We start from the raw sequence: 25,891 nt of genomic DNA on the forward strand, positions 1-25,891 counted from the left end.
AAAGAGTGGAGCTCTGTGAACACATAGCAGAGATGTGTGTGCTGTACACAATGAAGGTCTGAACTACCAGTACATACAGAGACAACTGGAAACCATTGGGCTAAACCCATCCAAAGAGTGTAGTGACTTCGTGCTCTCTGTCTCAAATATTTCAGAGAGGTACAAGCAATTCTTACGTGATGTTCTCAAAGAGACATCACAGCAGCTTGATGGTGACTTACTGCTACTTGAATTTATCTGGTTTGAGTTTCCTCTTTCTTTGAAAGGCCTTAAACTTTTTTTTTTAAACTTCCTTCCTGATGTTTGTCTTTTTTCCAGATTCCAAAATTAGATCAAGTCACATTTCCTCATGGAACTTCGGCTTCAAGGAGGCATTGAGCTATTGCAGCCCCTAGTCTGAAGGTTCCTGCTCCAGTGGATGACCTGCGCTGTCATGCACAATATCCAAAAACAATTGGACAATGGCATACTTAAAAAGTTAATGCATGTCCTGCTTACTGTCCCATCCCCCTCAGCTTGTGCTTTCTGACACTTGCTTGATGTCGCTGAGTCCTTTTTGTTGAAAGTGCTGTTTAGTCTATGACTTGCCTGCTGCATTTTCGTTTGACCTGTTAACTGCTAAAGCAAAAAAAAAAGTTATTTTAAGAATTGGCTTGTCAAAGAGAGCATATCTCCTCCCTTCAAAGACATCTGAAGATTAATATTTGATTAAAATGTGACTGCAGCATTAAAATGGGTGCCCTGTGTCTTTTTACAAATGAACGGTTGGCAAAGTTGTGTACTGTCTAGTTTTTAATTGGCAAATTATTCAGTTAGTGCTTCAGGGGGGAGTTGCAGGGGAGGACAAGGAGTTAGATGATTTTTAGATACATTCATTACCACTTCTATCCTTAGAGATAGTCTGAAGATGACTAAATCCCTACATGCATCCACAGATTCAGTTTAAATTTCTTCTCTGGAAATAAATAAGAGTACATGCTCTAAATAATGGAATAAAACCCCAGGTCCTCACTAGGGCAATTCCATATCAAAACCAGGAGGCTGGATTTATGGTCATTCAATGGTGGCTGTACCTGTGACCCATGCAGCTGCTGCACTGTTCTTTTTGCCTGCCTCAGTTTCTTTGCTGCATTCTTTTTAAATTCCAGTGAATGGCTGCTGATGAAATCTGCTCTCAGAAAAATTTCAAGACCCAATGCCTGTCCATTTATATAGTCTGATGGATCAGAAAGACAACCTAATATTTAGATATTACTATATGCTCTAGAGGATACTCTAGGACAGTCCATATGGGGAGGGAAAGTAATGGGTAGAGTCAGTGTACAGTTACCTTGATACTGTAGCACTGTTAGGAACCCTTATCAGTCTGCTGCAGAAAATATCAAGGAGCAGGGTATCAGGAAATGGAAAGAAGCACAGCTTGGATCTGTTCAATTTTATTTTGGGGTTTGAAAGTCTTGATAGCGCTTTGTAAAGAGAAGAGACTGTTACATTTGGTTTGGTGTGTATGAGTTTGATATTGCTACCTTTGCCTCTGTAAGTAGTGTGATCCAATGTTACAGCTCATGAGAATTAAGATAAATGTCAAGAGGGCTCCAGAAACACCCTTTGACTGTGTCTCTTGTGTCAGTGTGGGGCTTTTGTGAAGGTCTTTCACTAATTTTCTTGTCTCAGTAGTTGTGTGCTGACTTTTTATTAGAAACAGAACAGCAGAGAATGTTGTTAAATGAAAGAATAAAGACCAAAGGGCTGTTGTTATCTCCCAAGGACTCTCTTCCAAACTAGGAAGCTTGGTAGAAGTGAGATATCTGGGCAACCTCTTGTACCTGGATTCTCCCAGCCATGTAGACAGGCAGAGCGCTATGGGTTGCAATTGCAGTCATTGTTTGGTTGTTTGGTTTTTTTTTAATGTGCTCCGTGATCTGAAAGACATACAGTTGGGAATGATTGATTATTCTGGATATTCATCTTTATACAGTTGGAGACAATGAGACATTGCCTGAAAATTCAGGGCAGACAGCAGTCAACTGTGATTTGAGCTTTTCTTTCAGTGGAAAGATTATTTTTATTAGAAGATCATACAGATAGGTCTTGAGTCACCTTCGTGTTATATTTTTCTTTTCTGGCTGATGTTAATTAAATCGGTTCAGTGAGGTACTCCAAAATGCAGTATGGAGTAGAATGTATGCAGTATGTACCTACATATGCATCTTTGTTTCCTTTGAAAGGCTGCTAAAATTTTATTTCTGAGATGTAAAAACAACTTTATGTAACAGTGGAAAACAAAACCAAGTGCTGTGTTGCTTTTTAGAGGTTTGTAATATGCTTTGGTTACTTTTATAAATGTCTAACTGGTTTACTGCAGGAGAGTGTAGATAGTTTCTCATGTTACAGGGCAGAGGCAAATTTTGTCTCAACACTTGCCTTGTCCCTTTCTGGCTGCTCTTTCTTGGCTTCGTGGCTGTTTCTAAAAGACCCAAATCTGTTCACTGGTCCCGGTTCACGGTAGGGCCCCCTTCCCAACCTTTGCAGACCTGGCCAAGAAGATGACATGTTGGGCACAGGAGTAGGAGCCAGTGGCTGGCAGGGCTTAGGCCATTGTTGTGTGGAATGTTTTGTGCTGTGGCCATGGGCTGCATGGGAAGGTGTGAAGGGCTTGGATGTAATTGGGATTTGTGCTGGTTCTTCAGAAAGGGAATTCTAAGAAAAGAGGTCTAAACAGACTAACGTCCTGTGTTGCCACTCAGTATCATCAGTGTCTGCTACAAAGTTGTAAAGCTGGGAATACAGGTAATTAGGTGCTGATGAAGATTGACTACAGGAGGGAGGAAAAAGGGTCTAAGAGGGTGGTATTGAGTAACTACATCCATTGCTGACTTGAACTCCTTGAGAAGGAGTACATTAGACAGAGTTGTACCTAATGAAAGCTTAGCATGTGAGATGTTTGTTGAAGTAAGAATTACAATGTTAGGGAGAAAAAAAAGCATTTAAAAATGTTTTGTTACAACTTTTATTTATAATTTCAAGGTTAGAAAAAGGTGAAGCTGCAATGACTTCTATAGCTAACATGAAAGTCTCAGTGGGTTCATGCCTCTACTCTCTCAGGACTTCCTGATTTTAAGTAGTAGCTTTGGTTTTACTAATATTGGGGATTTCTGTCACGTCTTAAAAGGACACAGAAGGGAGGGACTTGGTTTTTCAGTGATTTCCAAGATAGATTTTGGAAAACACATCACAGAAGTGTTTTGGCCAGTTCTTTCTGTTGCATAGCAATGCTCCTTGGGCAGGTTGTCATTGTCTTTGTAGGACTGGTTCTCCTGGAAGTTTATAGGGTTGGTCATATGGCCTGGTAATGAGACATATGCAATAGTACCTCTTTAACACTGGTGCTCAATATCAGCTGTATGTATCACGTACTCTTGTAATTTTAATTGTAATGTTGTGGAACAACAGCAATAGCTCAGTAAGAATGTATTTTAAAAAAATGCACGTGGTAGATTAAATTATTGATTCAACCAAAGTGTTACTGGTTACTACTCCAGGTATGTTGTGCTGGATTTGGACAGAATGGAGGCCTGTGATGAATATACAGTCCCTGCGATGCTGCTGGACAGGAAATTTTTTAGTTATAATGCAATTGTAATTGAAATTCCTCCCAGTCTTTCTTTGGTGGCTTCCCATATAGCCTTGTCTATCTCTAGTTACCTTTGCAGCCAAGTTCCTGTTTTTGTGCCAGCTTGCTCACCCTTAGCCATACTCCTGTCCTTGGGAGACAGTGCTGGCTTGCCAGACTGAATAGCGCAGCATAATGGTTGAAGTTACGGCTGCTGTTTCAGAAGCTGCCTCTGACATTAAACAGAACAGAACTGGCCCAGCACTTACTACTTTGGAAAAGCCATCCTCTTTGGAAAAAGCATTTTAACTCTGAATAAAACATTGGGTTGGCTTTTAGCTCATGAATAGCACTTTATTCCACTTGAATAAATATCAGTACCGACAAGTAACCACATCATGCCCTGACCTTATGTAAGTGCATGGCAACGTTCCAAGTTAATTTTGGCTATTATTTCCACAAACATGTTGGACAGGCTTTTGTAGGCATTTGATTCCTATTTAGGCAGTGCTTTAGCAGATGAGCTGTAAAACAACCTGACAATTATTGAGGCTCCATGGACTGATTAGTTCTGCCTTCAGACACTGACAATATCTCAGATACTTCCTTCCCAGGCTCCTCCTGAAGGCTTTGCATCTTTAGGAGCATGTGACAGATAAGTGTTAACAAATGACTGAAGAGCTAGATTTTTATAAAAAGGTTTTGAAAGCAACATTGCTTTGTTAACAGGAAAAGTTCAAGCAATTTAAAATCACTGGAAGACAAATACCTTCTGATCTTATTTTTGTTCTTCACAGTCCATGAGGAAGGGCTGTCTACCAGTGTGTAATCAGGGAAACAGGTTTTCTTCTTGCCAACTGGGCCCATGTTTGACTAGTCTGCTTTCTGTTTGGACAACTGAGTGAAATACCTTGGACATCTAAATGAAGCTTCTAATGTACTGTAAGATCACTCCTGGCACTGTCTCAGTTGGCCTTGCCATGTGCTGTCATTGCAAAGGTGAACTTCACCATCATGGTTCTACTTTTTAGGACTGTGTTGAAATAGGAGGTCATCTTCATTTAATCACCCTCTTATTGCAGTTGGAGTATTGGTAAAGATAGATCTTAACCTCACATGGTAGCCCCAAGTTGTCATATGCTTCTGGTGGGATTCTTAAGAGGCACAGCACTTAGGTAACTGTTTCTGAATGCTTAATATATCTAAATTATGTTACTGGGTTCACTGAACATCATTGGAGTGTAGTTTCTGCAATGACTTAGTTATTGCTCTAAATGCAGCGTGATTAAGTCATTCTGGTGCTTTGGGAAATTTTGTACCTTCAGCTTGCTTGCTGGTTAAATAGGGAAGGTTATTTTGTTGCAGATGCTTTGTGTAGGCTATCACCCAAAATATTAATGTGTGGAAACATAGACTCCTGTCATATTTATTTTGACTTTTTTTATTTAATGTAGGGAAAAGCAGATTGAGATTGGTATTAATGTTTGACGAAATGCCCTCTCTCAGTGCTCTGTTGCTATACAGCAGTGAAATCCTACCTACTTTACTGTGCTCTGCTAGGAAGTCTACTAACCTTTCATATAATATTTAATAGGTGTTATAGCCAGTGCTGCTGAGTTGTTTTCCATACAGGAGGATTCTCAGCTATTTTTTTCTGCTGCCTTTGTAAGACTTGCACTGGTTCTTTCTACAGTGCCAGATGTTGTACATAAAGTAGGAAATTATATACTCTTCTCTTGCTTATTGAGCTGAGAAAAGAATCTACTTTTAAGACCTAGCAGGGAGAGGTTGCTAGAAATGCCAAGTTTAAAGAGAGAGATCAAGTATAGGAGATGTGAAGGCAAGACAAAACTCACTTGAATGTGAAAATGAATGCAAAATCTCAACGGAAACACATTTGATGTGCTGACATTAAAGGGATTGTACTGAATATATAATCATTGTGGATATATGCAGGGGGTTTTGTATTGTACAATAATCAAATGAGTGCTTCTTTGTACACTGATGGGCATCTCGGGAGAGCTCTAATGATCTAGATTTAAAGAGATACCAGCCCAGTTATGGACAGTGGTATTTGTTCCTGAAGGAATGCAATGTCAGAATAATACTATGTGTATGTGATCCTTAATCTATGTATCTAGAAGCGTTTTACAAATACTAAACACTTAATTCAGTAGCATTCTGCTGGGCTGTATTCACAAGCATGGTGATGCACTAAATACAGTGATTAAGTTGAAGAGCCCCTTGTGGATAACCCCTGGCCATGCCTGGGCTAGAGGTTCTTTTTATTTGCCCTACAGTTTTTTTCCTGTCAGGTACTGAGGAGCAGTTGTTTGGCCACTATACTGCTTAATAGCCAAGTGCCTTGTGCTGCTGTTCCAGTGTCTGCACACTGAACTCTGCCACCTGTCCATGCAGGAAGAGAGTATGGCCTGGCATGTGTGGCAAGGGGACACCACAAAACTGGACTCTAGATGCCATAGCTGCAGAGGTTTGACCATTCTGCTGCAAAGCGTGAGAGGAGAACAGAAAAGGAAGACATCAATCATACTAATTCTCATTAGTAAGCAAAGCCTAACATGTGACACTGAGAATTATAGTTTTAAGGGGATACATCTTTTATCTTTCAGGAATTTCTAAAACATACTGATAAATTCAGAGTTGATTTGGGTCAAGCTCTTAGTAGCATTTTCTACTATAGACAGAACCACTTTAGGAGTTCTTTGTATGCATGTCACTGTTCTTTTTACTGTTTAGGGGCTATAGTAAGAGAGCTAGATAAAACAGCTCTGTGAAAGTTAGAGAAAAGGCAATCAAATTGTCTGCTGGGACTGCTGCTCCAACAAAGAGTGTCAGTTGAGTACAAAGTCTTGTCACTTTTGGCTTTCATCTTCTGGTAGCTTGAAAGAGCTTTGCTGGCCACCATCATCCTTCTGCTACTAGTATACACTCTGAAAACCTCTCCTGAATTACATCTTTATTGTTGTAGCTAACCTGATATATGAGCATTATTTTACTGTGTATTTATCTAGTACTACTGTTTGCTTTGTGTAAATATTATTCCTTGTAATACATAATTTCCAATTGGTTCAGAACAAGAACTGCCAGGGCTCGTGAGAAGCAGGTGTTGGGACCTCCCCAGCACTGCCTGATGTGTTTCTAATGTTTTTTTCATCCTTTAAATAAACAAATGAAACATGATTCCATAAAGTATGAGCAGGAAATACAGATATATATAAGAAGTGAACAGTTGAAAACAGTGGGCTAGAACGATGTTTTACTTCCAAAATTGATAATCTATTACTGTATGCCCTGACTTCATGAAATCTATCCATCTAGTGGTTAGGTTGAGATTTCAGTATGCTAATGAAATTATTTCTAGCCATGTGCAAGGGGAAACCCAGAAGAAATGGCTGTTTGCTCCATTGGAATGGAAACATAAAAGTTCAGAAAATTATATCAGTTCCTAGTAAGTTTCTATTGGATAGATAACTTTTAAAACCAAACGTAAGTTTTAGAATATGCTTGTAAAACCAGATCTTTCAGGATGACAACCTAAATGCCACAGCTTTTTTACTCAGAACATCTTTTAGTAGTTTGGCAGAAGTTGTCTTAGTGCAAGAATCAGCTTTACTCATTGCCCCTCTGATGGGGAATATGCTTCCTAAATTTCATTGGAGAACTGCTGTGTTGTTACACTCATACTATGTGACTAACTTTAAAGGTCTGTTAGTGAGTCTTCAGCAACCCCTTTTCTCTTTCTCTTATAGGTATTGTTTACAGTCTTCCACCCTCATCATCATCATCATAATTGTCATTTGTGTAGTCCTATGTAAACTTAACAGCTGTGCCTCTTTGAATCTGATTATATCTAGTTAAAACTCTGTCTGGGACAGGGTTGGCTCCGTTTTTTTTTATTAGTTGCATCCCTTTGTGGTGGTACAGCTTCAGTGCAAGAGTGTAATAAATAAATGGGAAAGAGTTTCCTAGGGCATTTTTGTTTCAGCCTTTGGAGGTCTGTCCTACAGTGAATGCCAAAGCTGTGAACTTCTTGTTCTCAGTTAGCTCATGCTCTGACGGAATCATACTTGCTTTATGTGAAGAAAAATCTCTGCTGAAACATTCTCATCTTGAGTTTAGTTAAATTGTGCCGTTCTGCAACTTTTGTGCTGTGTCACTTGCCTGCTTCCATCCTGCCCCTAGCTGCACTCTTGACATTTGTATCTGGGAGGAGGGAGACAGGATCTGACCTTTTATTTTGTGTGTAGAACTTAGCAAAGCTGGACCCCCCATTAAGCTGATTTCAGGACTCTATTTGACAAAGAAGGAGAGTGATGTAATGTTATTCTCTGTACACTCTCTTTCTTTTTCTGGAAAGATTATTATTCAGTTCAGTTCTGTAGTTTACCCTTCATTATCTTGTGTCTCCATTTTTCTCATGTTCCTCTTGTTTCATTTTTCTCTTTTGGTCATGTATTCAGCCTTAAAATCTCCTTAGTATTTTTTTCACTTCAGAAATTCTACAGTGCATCTTCATTACTGAGCCCCACTGCATATCTCCTCAAATGCTGCTCTAATCTTGATGATGAATAACATGGCAGATTGTAGGTAGTTAGGATGAAAACAGATAATGAGGAATGAAAATGAAGTTTACCTTTTTTTTTTTTTTGTGGTTATATATTGTACTGTGAGGGAAACACCCCTTCAGAAAATGAAATAAATAAAAACCAAAATCAAGTAATACAAATATTTAATAAAATATTGAAATACTTTTATTTACTTAATGCTTACAATACTTAAATATTTAATAAAATATTTACAATGCTTTTTAATACAAAATTCCTCCCCACACAGAAGTGTCAGTAAAACTAGGCTATATACTTGATGTCCAACTCAATTGGAAAAAATCCAGAATTTGAGTAATTTTTAAATGGTGACTAGAAGAATTTGGATTTTTTTTTTTTTAACACAACTGAATTAATCTGTGAGAATGTTTCATCATTTCTTTAACCAAGTGATTCTTCAGAATCACAGAGCAGTTTGGACTCTGCCTAGTGTTTACTGTTTTAATCCTTTAAAACTCACATATTATCTTTTCTTCTAATTTTTCTTTATAATTTACATCCCAGAGTGACATAATGAAAAATATTGTGAACATTTAGCATGCCTCACTATGGAAAATAGAGTAAAAAATAGAAAAAGCTTGTGATTGGATAATTGGCACAGACTTGTTGATTTGTGTGCTGTTCATCTCAATCTGCATAATCTTTAAACCTAAACTGTCTCAACATCAGCCAAATTTAAGGAGCCAGGCTTCTGCCTGTCATGGAATTGTATACCTGTTTCTAAGATATCGACAGATAGGACAAGAACACACAGTCTTAAGCTGCACCTGGGGATGTTTAGGTTGGACATTAAGAAGAAATTCTTCACAAAAAAGGTTACTGAGCACTGGAACAGGCTGCCCAGAGAAGTGATGGAGTCACTGTCCCTAGAGGTATTTAGGAAAGATTTGGTGTAGTGCTAAGTGCCATGGCCTGGTGGGCAAGGTGGTGTTTGGTCATAGGTTGGGCTTGAGGATCTCAAAGGTCTTTTCCAACCTAGTTGCTTCTTCAGTGGCAAAAAGAGAGGAGGGAGTTTGTTTATTAGACATATCCATAAGCTGCATCATATTACCTCTTTTTTTGTCCCTTTTTTCACAGTATGCCCTCTTCCTTGTAGTAATCTCTTCATTCCTTGTGACAACTCCGGTAGGTTGAAGGAGTCTATTTAGGCTATATATTGCACTCCCTTCCTGCCCTCCACCCATTTTCAGTCCTTTCCTTCTTATTTCCTGTTACTTTTTCTTTTCTTTCTAACATTTAACTTCCAGTGGGATTTTCTTACTTCTTTCCCATCCTTGTGTGCCTCCATTCCTCACTGTCCCCTCTTGTCATGAGGTTTGAAAATGTTTCTAGGGCTAAGCTGAAGGGGAATACTGTTACTTAACTTTTTCCCTAAGGAAAGAGTTGTACAACAGACAGTCACAGCAGGACTCCAGGTCAGAGCTGCAGCGCTTGCAGCAAAATAAATTGTCTGTGATTTGAGGAAATCACTTGCACTGACCTCAGTCTGTAGGAAAAACCTTGAAAACTGCCCCATCCGAATAAGGCTGTTGCATTGCAGTTTACTTAATCCTTATGTCATAGCACAGCTGAATCACTGTTATCAATGTTTGCACTTCAGTTTGATAAAAGACAGTCATTCCCATTCAATACATTTTGAAATCTTCAGCAAAGATGCTGTTGTACAAAAAGAGATTATGTTTAACAGGCTGTTAAGAGATCTTTCGTAGGGAACTTCAGACCTGAGAGCTATGAGATGTTGGACTGTAAATGTGTATGTAAACAATGTAACTAAACACTGTATTAGAAAATAGCTGAAAAAATTATTGTGAGCTCCTGCATTTATTATAATACAGCGTGTATGAAGGGGACTCCAGATTTGAGGAGTAGCTTGGCCTTTGAGAGGTTATGCTGACAAGTTAATTCCAGTGGTGCCATTGCAAGGACTGCTGGCTGAATTGGAGGCCCAGGTATTTTGGGTTCCTGTTAGGTGATATCAGTCTGATTGTGAGTGATTTTCTGTCAGAATACATGCTTTTCACTGGAAGAAATCACCTGTGTTCAATCATACTTCCTAAAATATAATTGTTTACTTTGTCTTTACATTTTTCTCTCTTATTTTGTATTGTACTTGCTTTGATTTCTCTGCAGTGTTCCTGAGAGAGCTGTACAAACTGCTTTTAAAGCAGCTCACACTGTAATCAAAATAATATTTTAAAAGCTTTGAAGAAAGATGAATGTTTTAAGGGAAATTGTGTGTTTACTTATTTACACTTATTAAATATCGTCGTTATTGTTATGCACAATTGAATAGAAACAGTTTGGAGAATTATCCATGAAAAGGAAGCCTTTGATGTTAGATGAGTATTGGAGGTTGATGTATGCTTGTTTCTGTGAGAAGCAAAAGCAGTGTTAGATTGACCCCACTGAACTACTTAAGAGGTTTATATTGATTGTAGAGGAATTAATATTTAACCCAGAGTTTCCTTCCAGATGAAAAAATTTCCTTCCAGAAAAATTTCTAGATGAACGTACTTCTGTGTTCAGAGGTTATAAATGTGAAAAACAGAGTTACAGATCAGCTCACCAGCCTTTCCTTTGTTTCAAATCTCCTTTTAAAAATATATGTAATGGGAGGGAAGAACAGAAACTGTTTATAACCATGAATAAAACCACTGCTGTGCCCAGTGTCATAAGGCCAATGTGTCATTTAAGTTGCACTTAAAAACTATTTTTAAGACTTAGCTACTGCAGAGACCTTGTAGTGAGCTTACAGAATTTTACTACAGAGGAGTGTGACTTCAGGCCACTGTCAGAGCACAGCCTGTAGTGGGAGGTTTCCAGTTTATCTCAGCAGCACGCACCTGGTTTCTCATGAATTTTTTCAGATGAAGTCTGTTTCATTCCATTCATGCAAAGATATGTAGGTCATATGTATCAGGCCTTCTGTGTTTTCAAGGTGGCAGTCTCAGGGTGAAGCAGCAACTTGGTTTAGAGGTTCTTGCTGACTTCCAGCTTGCTAAGTACCCACAATCCTTGCTTTTCCAGTGTGATAGTTGGCTAAGATATGTTATGATTCTAGACTTGGCTCCATCTAAGTCCTGTTAATGTAAGTTTAAAGGTTGGCTGTCGTGGTAAGAAAAATTATGTTAAAACAGCACATTTTTCTTAGTTGTTCTGCTCTTCGTTTTTGAGATGTACCTGCTGGCTTTGCTAGTAAAGATGCAGGTTTACAATTCTTAGTGTTGCAGAACAGTTTGAAGAGGAATGATGTTCTGTTCTGTCACTGCATTGTTCAAATTCCAGCTTAGGTGTGATTTGATGCTTCTCTCCTACATGTGATAATGGAAGAGGAAGAAAGGAGAGCACATCTTTATTTTATGATCTTATATTGAGTTTGAAGCACTGTTGGTGACATCATAATTTTATTTTAAAGATATCACAGTGAAAAAGTAAATATGGAAATGTATAAAGCTTTTTCAGCCACTTTCAAAAACTTGAACTTGATGTTAAAGGCAGTTAAGTATTTTTTCCTGTAAATATATTATCTACTCCATGTTTACACAATTGAAGTAAAATAAACACATAAATCAGATGGACCCTTTGTTCTTAATTTGGTTTTTTTGTCCTCTTCTAAGTGTATGCAATCTTTCCCACCCCTCCCAGCCAAGTCCTGTCACCACCCAAGTGCATTTCCTGAGTGGATTTCTCTAGGAGACAGAATTGGAGACCTGTATGATGGCATTTCTATATTTAAATTAGATGGAGCAGAATAGGCTGTGTAATTTGCTTAATCAATGCTCATGCTCTAATTTCCTTGGATGAATTTTTTTGTGGTGCAGTCTTATCTTTGGCTTTCTATCTGGTAGCCAAGTCTGCTATTTGGCATGATTTCAGAGAATTGGGTGCATTTTTCTTCTTGACGAAATATCAAGGGAATGCTGTGATAAAGCAAATTCTGCACACAGAGCTTTTCAAGCACGATAAATTGGTTTAGGTGGAAATGTGACAGGAAAATACATGTCTCCAAAATAAAGAGATGGTGTAAAATAAAGCGTAGTTGGTTAGAGCTGTGCAGAAACATTGTGAAGATGGTAAATAGGTAAAAAAATGGAAAAGATGCAGATTCATCTGCTGTTACATAAACTGTACCTATTCTGGGATCAGGATTCAGCAGTTTTACTACAGGCATTTCCTGTAGTTATTTTATCTGAACATGACCAAATAGTGCTTCACTTCTGCTGTTTCAGACCTTTTCTATCACATTTTAATGACTTGATAGACTGACATATACAAAACAATCTGTTTCTGTTCAGTAAGTTGTGGTGAGATCTTCACATGGCTTATTTTCTATTTTTCCATGAAATAAAATACATTTTTGCTATTGTAGCATTATATTTTCCTAATAAGTCTTAATAATTTCCTTCAGAAATACCTCAGTTCTGTTTTCTTACCTGTGCTGTTGATGACAGCAGATGTTTATATTCTGTTAATGACAAAGGCAGACATTTAGCAATAGTCAGGATACTTGGTGTTCTAGAGTAAAGCACTAGCTTCAAACAATGATTTTTTATCTAGTATTAAATAGCCATGGATTAGCTCCTTTTTGTGATAGCCAGTTAAGTGGCATTGACCTGAAATGTATGGAAATTTTCTGATTGAGCTTGCTTAGAAGAAATACACTTGGTAATTTGTAAATACTGAAAAGACAGTATCTGAAGTCAGAATTAGGCTGAGTCTGCTGGGGGACTCAGCACATACTATTGGGCAAAAGCAAGGATGCTGTTTGTTTTCCTCTTTGTAGCAAGATTGGGATGAAAAACAACTATCAGTGTGAAAATCAGTCTAGGGTGGTTTTTTTTTGTGAAAATCTCTAGGAACATTAGGCATTTTTTGTTGGATAACACAAACAGATAGTAGGCAGATGACCTGAGATTTACCCATCAGTTCAGTGAAGACCAGAGTATGAACTCTAAAGGCAAAAGTTTGGATTTTGCAATCTCTACTTGATTTGATGAGTGAAAAGAAGGCCCAGCAATCTTCATAGACTCTTTCAGGGGCTTCTCTTCTTGTTGTTCTGGAGAAAAGAGGAGAAACAGTGCGCCACGGGAGTGGCATGCCCTTCTGACTAATGCTCATGAGGGATGTGGTTCACTGCCAGCTTAGAGGAAGAATAGAGTTGTACTGAGAGCATCAGTGATCAATTATTTATTGTCAAAAGAAAACAGAGAAGCTGGCTCACATTGTCAAGCTACAGTATATATTCCCCAAGAGAAACCATTGCAGAAGTATTGACAGTGAGTACAGGAGTTTTGCAGACCTCAGGCAATAGTCACAATAATAGCATCTGATGAAATAATTACACAAGGTTTTGAAAAATGCATGGAAAGGTCACCTTGATGTTTGGCTTAGGACTTTTATATCTGAAATCAATTATTTTGTGTTACTCCCAAATTTGGAAGTTAGGCAGGCTTTGCTTTGTCACCTTGTCTGTTCAAAGTTAGGGGTAGGCAGAAAAGGAGGCAGTAGAAATGGTAAAAAATGACACTGTGATTGAGATTGTGAGTAGAGGAGAAAAAAGGAAAAAAAAAATGGATTGAACCAAGCACCTTTTGAGGTCTATAAAATTGTCCCCAGTACAAGGCATTTAATTCCTAGTATCTGGCCACAGTTTCCTTGGATCTGTAGATTGACCATGGTATGGGAAGCATCATAAGCCTGAGTTCCTAATGCTACAGACCATCACTGCTTGGGTCCTTACTGCACAGCCCTTATTGGCCAACTGCAGAACTACTGCCCTTGGGGAAGTATTTGCTCTAGAACCTGTGTTGAAATCTTTATACCTAGGGGCTTTTCCCTTCATCAGTCCTGTGTCTTTCCTGTTACAGTGCCTGGGGTTTTGCTACACAGTGAACGTGGACAACAAAGGCTCATCTATATTCTTTGCATATACCTGGTTTATTCTGGAGTGTTTGTAAACAGGTATTAACTCTTCACTATTAGCAGCAGAAGAGAAGGGACTAACCACAAAGACCAAAGACATATTTTATATATCTTGTGTATGCTAGAAGTGTTTTTCAGGAATTTAGAGATAGCTTGCATCACAATTATAGTAATTGCCTTTCTAAACATTAGGATATAAAAATATACCTAATTATGTTCACTAGGTTGAAGAAAACCTATTGTACTCATGAAAACCTATGAGACAAACTGCAGCTAACTACAAATAAAGCCCTAATTTGAGCATGCAAAGAAACACACTGAGAAACCTGACAGTGAGTGGCCTTAGAAACCATTCCCTCACAGCACCTTTCCAGCAGGGCAGGTGTGTGATTCTGTTTCTTCCTTTTCTTCTCTCCCCAACTGTTTCTTGTCACCAGTCTTCTTTGCTTTAGGCCATAGCAGTGGCTGAAAAGGTCAAAACGTGTTCATTTTCACCACTGCGTGGGTATGAGGCAGTCAGCAACTGGAAAAAAAAATACTGTCTTTATTACTCATGCTGTCAGATTAGATGTAGGAATTGTCTGTTATTTCAGCTGTTGCATGATAGAGTTTATAAATTGGTAGAAATCTGAAGACAGTGAATAGGTCATTGAATGTAGCTTTAAAAACTGCTGTCATGTTGGATTTACAAAACTTGAAGGCTTCTGGTAATAAACAAGTGTATGATGATTTGGTAATTGTTCCTGTCTTTCATAAGGAAAGCTTTTCCAGACTTCATACTACCTGTGGAATATATTTTCAAAAGCCTCTTGTAAATATCTTGTCTGTTAATCTTCAGGATGATTTTAAATGCCACCTATGAATATAATTTAATTTACTGAATTTTATTTTCATTTACAGACAGTATGGTAACAAGATAGGTCTCATTATCTCAGCTTTCACTGATCTCATGCCTGGAACTTTATTATTCCATCTGATACTGGCAAATCTTTATTCAATTACTTAGGTCTGTCTTTGCATGCTTAGGTTTCCCAGCAAACAGTGTTTCCCTGACTCCTTGAAATAAGTTTCCCTTGACATTTAATTTGGCTGATGTGGTGACACAAGTTTAGGCATAAATTATACCTTTTATGTCAGCCCACACCCACTGAGATATCCTCATGAGAGACCATGTGTAGGCAGTTGTATCAGCCCTCCCTCCAGAGATACCCAGATATAGAAGAAAGTTTCATTTATGCGGAGGTGCCCTGGAGGAGTATGAACAACTGAGCTTTCTGAGGGCATGCCTTGAATTATTTCTTCTGCTGGTAATGCTGCTTGAGCTCCTTCACAGGCAGCGCTGCTCACAGGGTTTGCTGTATCAGACTCATAAATGGAGTGATGCCAGGGCAGGCTGGGGCCCTCATGCAGGAGGTGACAGAGGGGGCATCCTTGGGAGTGATACCAAATTTCTACATTATGTATCAGGAGTCTGTTCCTGGTGAACTTTGGTGTCCTGAGCATGAGTTGTGCCTGAATGGCATTAGATGCCTCCTCTAAAGTTATGTATCTAATTCTGGCTTACTCTACCTGTAGTTTTTTTTCTGAAGATGGGCCCTTATATCTTTTGGAAATTGTATACTGTGTTCTATGTTTTGTCTCATGGGAAGAATAATCAGGAAAAATATCAGAGAATTAATCGGAAAAAACATGCCGTGCAGTGTATGATTGCTGTGGACATGATATAGGAAATAAAAGAAAAAAATTACTCTCTTCCCACAGTTTAAGCTCCTTATAGAAGTGGCTTAAATGTGGATTGTAATGTATTTCTGGGAAAATGCTATTTTGGGAAAAACAGAAAAAAGAAATTAATGTCAGCTAAATGATGATGAAGAAGAAGAGAAAAACATCTTATACAATGTATTTTTATCTTGTCCCAAATGAAACATTCCAATTTTACATCAATAAATTACATTTCGAGACCAAATTCAGTAGAAGGTGGAACAAACCATTTATCTGTTTGAATAAAATGTTATTTCAAACCCTTGGGACACACTTTTTTTTTTTTTTGGGGCAATGAAAATTACTTTTTCCCTTGGTTTATGTGTGTGATTTACTAGTTGAACTGAGAAAATAATTATTTCTTATGTTCTTCCACTCATTGAGTTCAGGCATGGGACTGGATGCAGAATATGGGAACTGAATGGTTTCATAGGAGAGTTTTATCCTCAAATGAAATAGCATTTGTTTTGTGTGACTGACCAGGGATATAGCATAGATTTGCTTTTATGAGTATTCAGCTGGATTATGGGTGAGATTTAAATAATATGTTACTAAGCTTTAGGATGTAATAGTTTGTCTAAAAATAGGATTGGATTATTAAGATTAATGTAATCTTTGTGGCTTTTGTTATTATTTAGAATGCAAGACATTCAGTCTTTAGTGCTAGAGTTGATGATATTTTCATTTCCATGTCCAAGAAAAATAAATGTATGAAGGATAATTCAAGCATTGTTAAAATTCAACAGGCAACATTTTAAAAGTGAATATATCCAAAAAACTCCATAGATCAAAGGATAAAACTTTTAAATTAAAATTTCACTATCGCACTAGAATTGCACTGTCTCAGTTATTGTGTGTACTTAGTTGAAACCTGCATGGATTTCAGCTGATTGATTGTTCACCTTGAGCTCACTGCACACCCAAAGGACTGTATGAGGAATTTTATTTATGCTGAACATTAGAATCCGTATTGGACAAGCATGTTTTCTGGCAGTTCCAAAAGGGAGTTATAATTGTTTATCCTTAATCAGGACAGTAACATAATGTGATTTGGAACAAAAATGTGTTTCTTATTCCTTGAATGATTTGTATTTGATAAAAGGACATTTTTTTTTCCTTTGGTGTTATTTTTGTAGCTTCTGTGAGTTTCTTAAGCCTTAGACAGAGCTTTTAACGTTACTGATCATGTCATCAGCATTCACTGAAGAAAAATATCAGTTGCTGACATCAGTTACAGTTACGTAGCTTATGGTGGTATAAGGGATGTTATTTTTACAGTTACAAAGTTTCAGCTGCTAATACAGTTTTTGTGTGAGGATATACATAATATGAGGTGTGAGGTCTGTGTGTTTCATAGCCTTGTAGTTTCTGAATACCATACTTTGTGCCTTTGGTTTAAATGTTTAGAGTTTTCACTGTACATCCTGTATATTTCAGATCTGACACCAAAACTGTTGTTGTACATGATTTTTATGAATCCTTAGCTCATCTCCATTCCTATAATAAAGTAGCTTTCTAGCTTGGATTCAGATAAGCAGTGTAATTTCAAATGAGCTTTAAAACAATCTTTATGGGATATCACACAGCTAAGTAAAACATTGATTTATTAGAAACCTCAAAGTCATGCTTTGGGCAAGATGAAAGAGGGAACTGGTTTAGCACAACTTTGAAGTAACAGCAGCGTGTACTCCAGTCAAGAAAGCAGACCTTGTAGTGTTAAGAGTAAAGACATGTTTGATTGTCTCATGTGTGTGTGAGAAGCACAAGGCAGGAGACACAAGAATAAAGAGCACATATTTCCTTGAATGGCTTTTTACGTCTGTACCTGACTGAATGTGCCATCGCTGTCTTTCAGAAATATCGACAGTATATGTCTGGACTTCTCACTCCTCCTTATGGTGTTATGGAAACTGGCTCCAACAATGACAGTAAGTATGAGAGATTAGATATGAGGTGGTGGGCAAGCAAATGAGAAAAGGAAATAAAGGGGAAGATGGAGATTCTCCAGGTTTGGGTATTGACCTTTAAAAATTTAATTCCATTTGGTATTACAACTGCATTAATACTGCGTGTAGTAGAAGACACTTTGGAACTTGACCAACTGCCTCCCAGCTGTGTACAAGTGTACACAGAGCTGCACCAAAATCTGCTCTATGACCCAGGCCTGTTGATGAAAACATACTGGATGATGTCATGTAGCATTTTACTACGTGTGTTACATGAACCATGGAACACGGTCATGAGTCCTGTTAGTAAAATAAATGTAACATACTGTCTCAATTTTTCTTAGTTAGGATGGGCTACACAACTTGCTGGAGAATCTAGGTTAGTGCTTGAGCTTGCAGTAAACATGCTGCTCTCTAATCTTTGTTACACAGCTAAATAATTTGGGGTATGTCTCTGCCTCATGAGAACCTGTCAAGCTGTGGGAGAGTGCTGTAGACATGAATCCAAGGGCAGCCTTTGGAATTCATCACTTACGTAAATCAAAGCACTTATATTTATTTGCCAGGGATTCTTTGGATGTCAAGCTGGACAGTATCTGATGGCTAGCAATTGCATCTGCAAATTTTGTCTCCTATGTTAGATGTTCGATATGTTTTCTTTGCAAGATAATAGTATAGAATAGCATAGTTATGCTGATTAGTGCAAACTCAATGTCACATTTGACTGCCAGGTACTGAGACACAGATAATGTTAAATGAAAAAGTATAAATAACTCCTGAATACATGTTAAGCACAAGAACTGTGCTTAACAAGCTGTTTAAAGTATTGTCCCAAGTTAGCCTTTTGTCTTTTTTGTGTTCAGTAGAGGAAACCTTTTTCTGAATAAATGTTTTGCTCTTTAAAAATTGCAAATTAATGTGTGTGTTATCAAAGTATTGAACCCTCAAATTCGCTGTTCTACTAATAAATATTTTCATTGTCACTCAAAGAATGTACAGTATGTATTTATTTTCTGTATTCTTTTTTTAGGAATGCCAGATAAAGACAGTATGTCAAACAGTGCTCTTTGCCAAGTTTCTAAAAATTGTAATAAGGTAAATCACTCACAGTTTTGCCCTTTTTTTTTTGTTGGAGGGGGAGGAATTTGGTTATGAAAAATGTAAAAGGATTCAGCATTCAATTGAAAATAACTGAGTGCAAATGCAAGCATGTGGTTGATGCATTTGAGTACAGTATACAAATTATAAGAGTGTCTTAGACCTTGTATCATATAACTGAAGAAACCAGCTGGTTCAAGATTATTACAAAACTGCCCAAGTTTGTGTTACAGTCTAGTTTCTTGGTCTTTGTTGGAAAAGTGCTGAGGATAAGGAAGAAAAGCAGTGCTGTGACAAGACCAGTGGATAACCAGTGGATCACAAAATTCATTATTAAATCCTATTTTAAGGTGTACCTGAGTCTGAACTGATGCATAGGCATTGTTCTGGCCCTTTGCTCAGGGTGAATTTTCTCCTATGTTCAGAGAGCAGCTTTACATCCCAGCTCTCCTTTGTAAAATAGTTCTGTGCCTTCAGCCTCTCCAGATGAGGACCCACTCGAAAGAACTCATGAATATTTCTGTGCCAGTTTCAATAGTGGGATAGAGTACATACATAGATTAATAGTGGGAACAAATAGTGTCAGGCATTGCTGTAAAGATTGATAACTTCTAGAATTTCTGTATGGCAGGAATAGAAAAGTTGTAATAATAAACAGATGCTAGGTTGCCTTCTTTCTAGACATGGGAGTTTAATTGGATGCATTTGTGTGATGTCTTTAAAAGGTTAAAGGTATTTTTGTTGCACAAAAAGCATCTCTTGACAGCAGATGAAGACAAGGAATATTTTAGTGTGTTTCCTTAATGCAAAAATAACTACTTCCACCTCTCCCTATCTGTCTGTCTTGCTTCCTCAAGAGTACTGACCTTTTTTAATTGTCACATTTAGCTTTTATTTAATGTATACATGTAACAGTGTGCAGTTCCTTTTCCTAGAGCCTTATTCACTAGCTATACTAGTTCCGAACACAACCTTATCCTGTAGGAACATAAATATTTTTCCACGCACTGAGTAACTGTTCTAATACTTAGCACCTTGGATTCTGTAAGAATTTGATGTAGCAGTTATGAATTATGTCTAAGTGCTTCTTTAGGTCATTGGCATTTCAGTGGTACACTTGGAATTAAGTCTGGTCAGGAATCTTGCTGGATTTCTCAAGGAAAGCACCAGGTACAGAACTCAAACTAAAAGATGTTTGTGTGTTTTCTGAAGCAGATAGAAGTAACAGGTAAAGGTAAAAAGATAAAAACGTCTGTCTCCCCTAGAAGGTAATATCCCCCCAGTAATGGGAAGTGATGCTCAGCTAAGGGTGGTAAATGCTTTCAGGTACATAGTATTTTAGAAATTGAGCAAAATCTAATGATTAATACTTTTGCCAGTAGCTGGGCTTTCTAGCACAACAGGACTCTTCCTGTACAAAATAATTTATTGAATAGGAGACAGAGCTTGGCTAGGGCAGGCTCAAACTGCTCAATGACTTTTACAAGAACAAAGTCCTTTGCAAACCATATTATCTTCCTTTCTGAGCCATGTATGGAACAGACATCCTTCTCCCTCCCACACTGTACACATTTCTCTGGAGAGAAGCTGGGTGAGTAAATACGTGACAAATACTTGTCACCTTCTTTCATCCTGGAGGCGCTCAGACAGTCCCATAGCAAATGTGGCAGAAGAAGCTACACAGCATAGAAATGGTCCATGAATTCTAGTTCTTTGTTTTCTCCATATGATCACAGCTCTCTTTATTTATGTTCAGTGAAAGGTAAATGCAGCAGAGGTAAATATGTATTTTGTTTACTGCATGCAAACCTCATTCCTGCAGTTTTAAACTGTGCAACTGTTACAGTGCTTACACAAAATGTCTGTCGCCCTTCATGCCCTGCAGTCTGGTGAACCATCGGGGAGTTACTGGAATTCCAGGGCCAACTTCCCAGAGTTGTTGCCAGCTTTTCGAAACAAAAAATCAAGATACTGGAAAACAGTGCTGTATTTCTAGATGTTGCATATTTTGCTTATTTTTAGCACGATGCATGACTCCCAAAATGGCTAGTGCATCAGGGAAGGGCATTCATCCCGGGAAAGAGAAATACTTTCAGGACATCTTTAGACTCCTTTAGATGGCCAGAATGGTACCTGTGAGGCAGGCAGCAAATACAGCTCAGAGAGGCCTGCAGACTACTCTGTAGCGTTCAGAAAAAGACGGAGTGAGGAACCTTTTGACATGCAGAGAAAGTTCCTCAAAATCTTTCATATGGTAAAAAGACATTGCGCTCTTAGGCAGAAAGAGATAACATCTTCAATACTTCTGATCATGATGCATTTATTTCAAAGTGTGTATGTGTTGTTTTCATTTTCCAGGGAAGTTTATAACTGTAAATAATTTACTTCAGATGACATTTAATGTATTCCACTCTGGAAATATGAAATACATGTTTTTCGTTTTTAGCCTGTGGTGAGTCTTTTGCAAGTACTCTAATAGATGTTTTTCCATAATTGCTAATTATTTGAGTTTCATCTTCATAGCTTAATTTTTTTTCTCCTGTCACATCTATTAGTATTTGATGAGTAACATAAGATTTTTCTTTTAATAAATGCTTTGGAATTTTCTCACCATATGGGGATGTTTGGTTTGTCTAGTTCATTAAAATCTACAAAAAAAAATTCTATTAGGAGAAAGCAACAAAGAGATTCTTTTTAGCAAATGTGAATTCATTTGCATTTGGGGTTACATTATTGCACATCATTTAATGCAATATAGCTGTTAAATTGAGCATAAAATACTGAGAGGGAGTATATTACTGTCCCTAGTTATATTTTGGGGGGTGGAAACAAAGTCAATTTAATGCTGTCTTACATAAGGGAAAGTGACAGAGCATCAGTCTTTTTGACTGGGACAGACTGGGCTCTCTCACTCTAGTTTTTGAAAATTCCCATGGGGTAGAGTTGCATATGTGAGATGAATGTAACCCTAAAGACAAAATTACAAAATCAATAATAATTTCAATATGTTTTTGGAAAAGATACAGAAGAGTACTTAGAACGCAGGGGAGGCCAGGTTCCAGCATGCAGACAGAATAGTTAGTGGTCCTGCTTCCATATATTACCAGCAGAGCTGGCAGCAGGGTTGCATGATGCTTCCCACTACAGGACTCTTCTTACAATTTGGCCACTTTTTCTCTGTTCATGCTGAATTCACCATGCTGAGAGTATGCTCCTGGCTGATTTTTAAATTGAAATGGATCAAACCTGTCTGACATTGAGCTGGAGGAAAATACATAGCACATACTAAATAGCTTTTTCCAGTTATCCAGGAATCCTATCCTTTGGACTAGAAGCTTGACTTTTGGGGCTTGTTCATGCAGTAAGGAGTACCATTTGTGAGCCCTTAGAAAATAACCATATTCAATTGTTAAACATTGAAAAATGGCAGTGAAACTGGCTCACCAGATGCTTGGTGCAGTTTCACTGCAATCTTGTGAACTCAGGCTACTTTTAGACCCTTTACTGGTACCCAAGTAGGAACAAGAAGTAGCCCATCTGCTCTGGAGATATAAGGTAGTTTGAAAGAAGAAGGTACTGGAGGAATGAATTGTGGAGATAAAGGAATTAATGTGGATAAGGACAGAGGACACAGCCCCATTGAGAGCATGAATCTCCACTCTCTTGTGGACTGTGGCGCTGAATGCAATTTTTTGCTATCAGCAAGTGTCTTAAACTCCTTTGCAAATTTTGGATGCCTGAAAGCATAGAAATGATACACAGAAAGAAGAGAAATTAATGATTTGTAAGTTATTTATTCAAGTAGTAGATAGTTAAAAATTGCTAATGATCCAAGATGAAGTTTTATATTATTTTCCCTAATGGAATCTTCATATTGCAGTTTGCTGAAAGAACCCCCACATCCTTAAGATGCCACACAAAATTCTGCTTGAAAGGAAGGCTAAAAAATGAAGTTCTCAAAAGCAGAGTATTTCAAGAATGGGGGCTGACTGAGCAGTGTTAATGAAGTCCTCTTATCTGTGTTTGTTACAGTACAGACTTTGATTACCTGCTCACATACCTTTTTGCTGTGACACACTACATTAAAACAACACCTTACCTCAAAAACCATGCTACCTTTCTTTTTGTACAGCTTCACCTCAGTGACTGTTTAAAACATACATGAGTTTGCTCCTTCTTCATTGAGAGCATATGTCCTTTAAGGGGGAAATGCTTTTCATCTCCTTTGTACTGAGGAATCCATGCTGAACACAGAAGACAAAAATAAAGAAGATAAAGTTGTGCAAATTCATACAGTAATTCTTGCTATTGGGTGAAGAATATGTATTCTTTCTGAAATCTTTCATGCTGTATTTCCTTTATGTTCCCTATATTGTCTTCAGGGTTTTTTTTTTGTGATAAAGAGTTGCAGGAGCTCCCCCTTGTGCACGAAGTAATATTTGAAAAACACATGGATTGAGTTTGTGAAACTTACAAGTTGAAAAATCCCCTTTATGTTTTTCATGAAATGTCTCCAAATCCTCTAGACTGGAAACTTATTGGAAGTGCTTTATTTTAAGGGATTTTGTATGCCATAGCTCCTATAGATTGTGCTGCAATACTTCTGCAAAAGTCACCTTTTCATCTATCTTCTTTCCTGGCTAATATGATGTTTCCTTTACTAAATTTTCAATAAGATGTAGGTACCATGTTGATTTTTATGTATTTAAAGAATAGGGGTGATTGTGAAAACGGTATTTTTCTTTTTATTATTCTTAATGCTTTTACCGCAATTATTATTGTAAAGATCTTAGAGTGGACAGAGAAGGCCATAATCAAGAGTTAATCCTCAAAGTATTACAATTTCAACATTGCCTAGAAATAAACACAATCATTTTGCTTCTGATTTCCCTATATTTCAGTTTACTTTTCCTGGATGACCACTGTCAAAGGGAAAGCCTATTGAGCTATTCAGTGTATTGTTAAATGAGGATTTTGAAAGAACATTAGCAGAATTCTAAGGGAAATGTTTCACATGCTCATGAAATTGTGAACCAAAAAAAAAAAAAAAGAGAGAGCAGGAAAGCAGGCAGTGTTCTATCAAAGTGCAATTGCAAGGAGTTTGTTTGAAAGCTGTATCATCTCCAACATACACATGAAAACTGTGTTAAAGGGTGACTTATTTTCTGTGTGGAGGGTTTATGTAGCTGCCCAGTGATACATGTGCATTAATTTCTGTTCTCACTTGGGTTCTACACTGGACAGTTCTCCTATACAATATTTGCATAGGATTAAAAAATAATTCCCTTTTGTTTTCTGTTTTTGAAGTGATTTCATGAAAGCACTACATGCAAATATTTCTAAATAATGTCTTTGTGCAGTCCTAACTGTACCCATTAATTTTAAGGGTTACTCTGATATTTTGGCACCAGTTTTACATATATAAAAGTAATTTGCCTAGAGGTCTGTTCAAGTTCTTCATTTTGCTCTAGGTGAAAATGCTTAGGGTTCAATTATTATCACAGCCTGTAACAATTTGGCTAGTGCAGAGGCTCTGCATGTAGACCCTGGCAATGAGTCACACCAAGACAGCTTATGCAGGGGAAATACAAAGAAAGGAGTTTGAGATGAGTAGGAGTCTGTGAAAAATACATTTTTCATATGTTAGTAAGGAAGTTCATAATGAAAAATGTGAAGATCTTTATATGTCAGCAGAGCTCTTAAATGTAAACAAAATTGTCAGTAAGTCTGATGACTTCCCTAAGTAGACTTTGCATAAATTGTTGCAGAACTGCCAGGGAAAGTTGGGTATCTCCAGTTCCAGCCAAGTAGATGATATAGAGCTGTAGACTTCCCTTCTGAATGTCTTTGTGAATAGCAATACCTCAAAGGAAAACTTGCAACATCCCATGTTGTTTTACGCTGATCAACTCCCTGATAACCTCTGAAATATCTATGATTCATGGTTTTGTTGTGTGCCCTGAATTCTGGAGGTCCTAATGACAATTCATACTAGAAATGGTTTCTTCTGCTGTGCCTAATCATATGACTGAGCAGACCAATACAGAACTAGCCAGAGTAGCCCCAGTGTGAAACCTGGAGCTGTGGGAGTGGTTCTCATTTGATCTGGTACTATACAGCAATGAGTAGCATGGCACTGTGGAGAAAGAGAACCCTTAGTCCAGGTTGCTGTGTATTTGCCTGTGTACATGGCAAGATAACTTAATTCTCTTCAGTCCATACTTAATTAATTTGAAGGATTCCTGAAGCCCTTTTATGAATTTGGATGAAAAATTATGGTCTTTCTGTCTGTTTCTTTCATTGAGGAGTTTTCATTGTGGTGGTTCTAACAATAAATAACGTTGCCTATGATGATAGTGGGGGTGGTAAGAAATGGAGGCAAGACTTCTCTTGGTGGATGAATTAAACTTTTTGGAAACAAGGTCAGAATTTTTCAAGCTACAGGGGCTAAAGGAATACTCTATTTTAAATTTTGTCCTTGTTTTCTAAGAGCAGTAATATCAGAGTACTAAATATATGTAGGTGTGTTTCAGTCTTAAAATATAAACAACTGCCACATTTATCTCTTGGTAGAAGATGAATAATGGGAAAAATAGTGACTAGTGTCCAATAACATAGTACAGTTGAATTGTCAGCATCTAAAGAGGAAGCCTCCCTTTTCTGTCACAGCTGTAAAACATTGCAGCAGCAGCTACTGTCCTTGACTCGGGAATGGAGCACTGAACTTGGAAAAGTGTGTCTGCATTTGTGTCCTGCCTTGAGAGCTGCAGTGGCTTTCTGAGTCAGTGAAACTGCCTCCAAGATCCAAGTCAGGGTAGTGTGGGTTTTATCATAAGGGAGGAGCGAAGAGCTGAAAAATGAGCGGTATGGGAAAGAGAGAGACTTCCTCTATTACCAGCAGAGTAATCCATATACTCAAGTCAGCG

At 37.8% G+C, this 25,891-nt stretch overlaps 1 protein-coding gene across 4 annotated transcripts in view; it reads left to right on the plus strand.

Annotated features, from left to right (window-relative positions):
* The window catches only part of RAPGEF4 (Rap guanine nucleotide exchange factor 4), a 142,161-nt gene that overhangs the window by 46,404 nt on the left and 69,866 nt on the right, over nt 1-25,891 (plus strand). For all 4 annotated transcript variants that reach the window (XM_005415866.3, XM_031057467.1, XM_031057472.1 and 1 more), the window contains 2 exons: nt 17,777-17,849; nt 18,898-18,962. In XM_005415866.3, the coding sequence (XP_005415923.2) occupies nt 17,777-17,849; nt 18,898-18,962 (138 nt within the window). The remainder of the gene's footprint in view (nt 1-17,776; nt 17,850-18,897; nt 18,963-25,891) is intronic.

Source organism: Geospiza fortis, unplaced genomic scaffold (assembly GCF_000277835.1).
Source record: "Geospiza fortis unplaced genomic scaffold, GeoFor_1.0 scaffold112, whole genome shotgun sequence".
NCBI lineage: Eukaryota > Metazoa > Chordata > Aves > Passeriformes > Thraupidae > Geospiza > Geospiza fortis.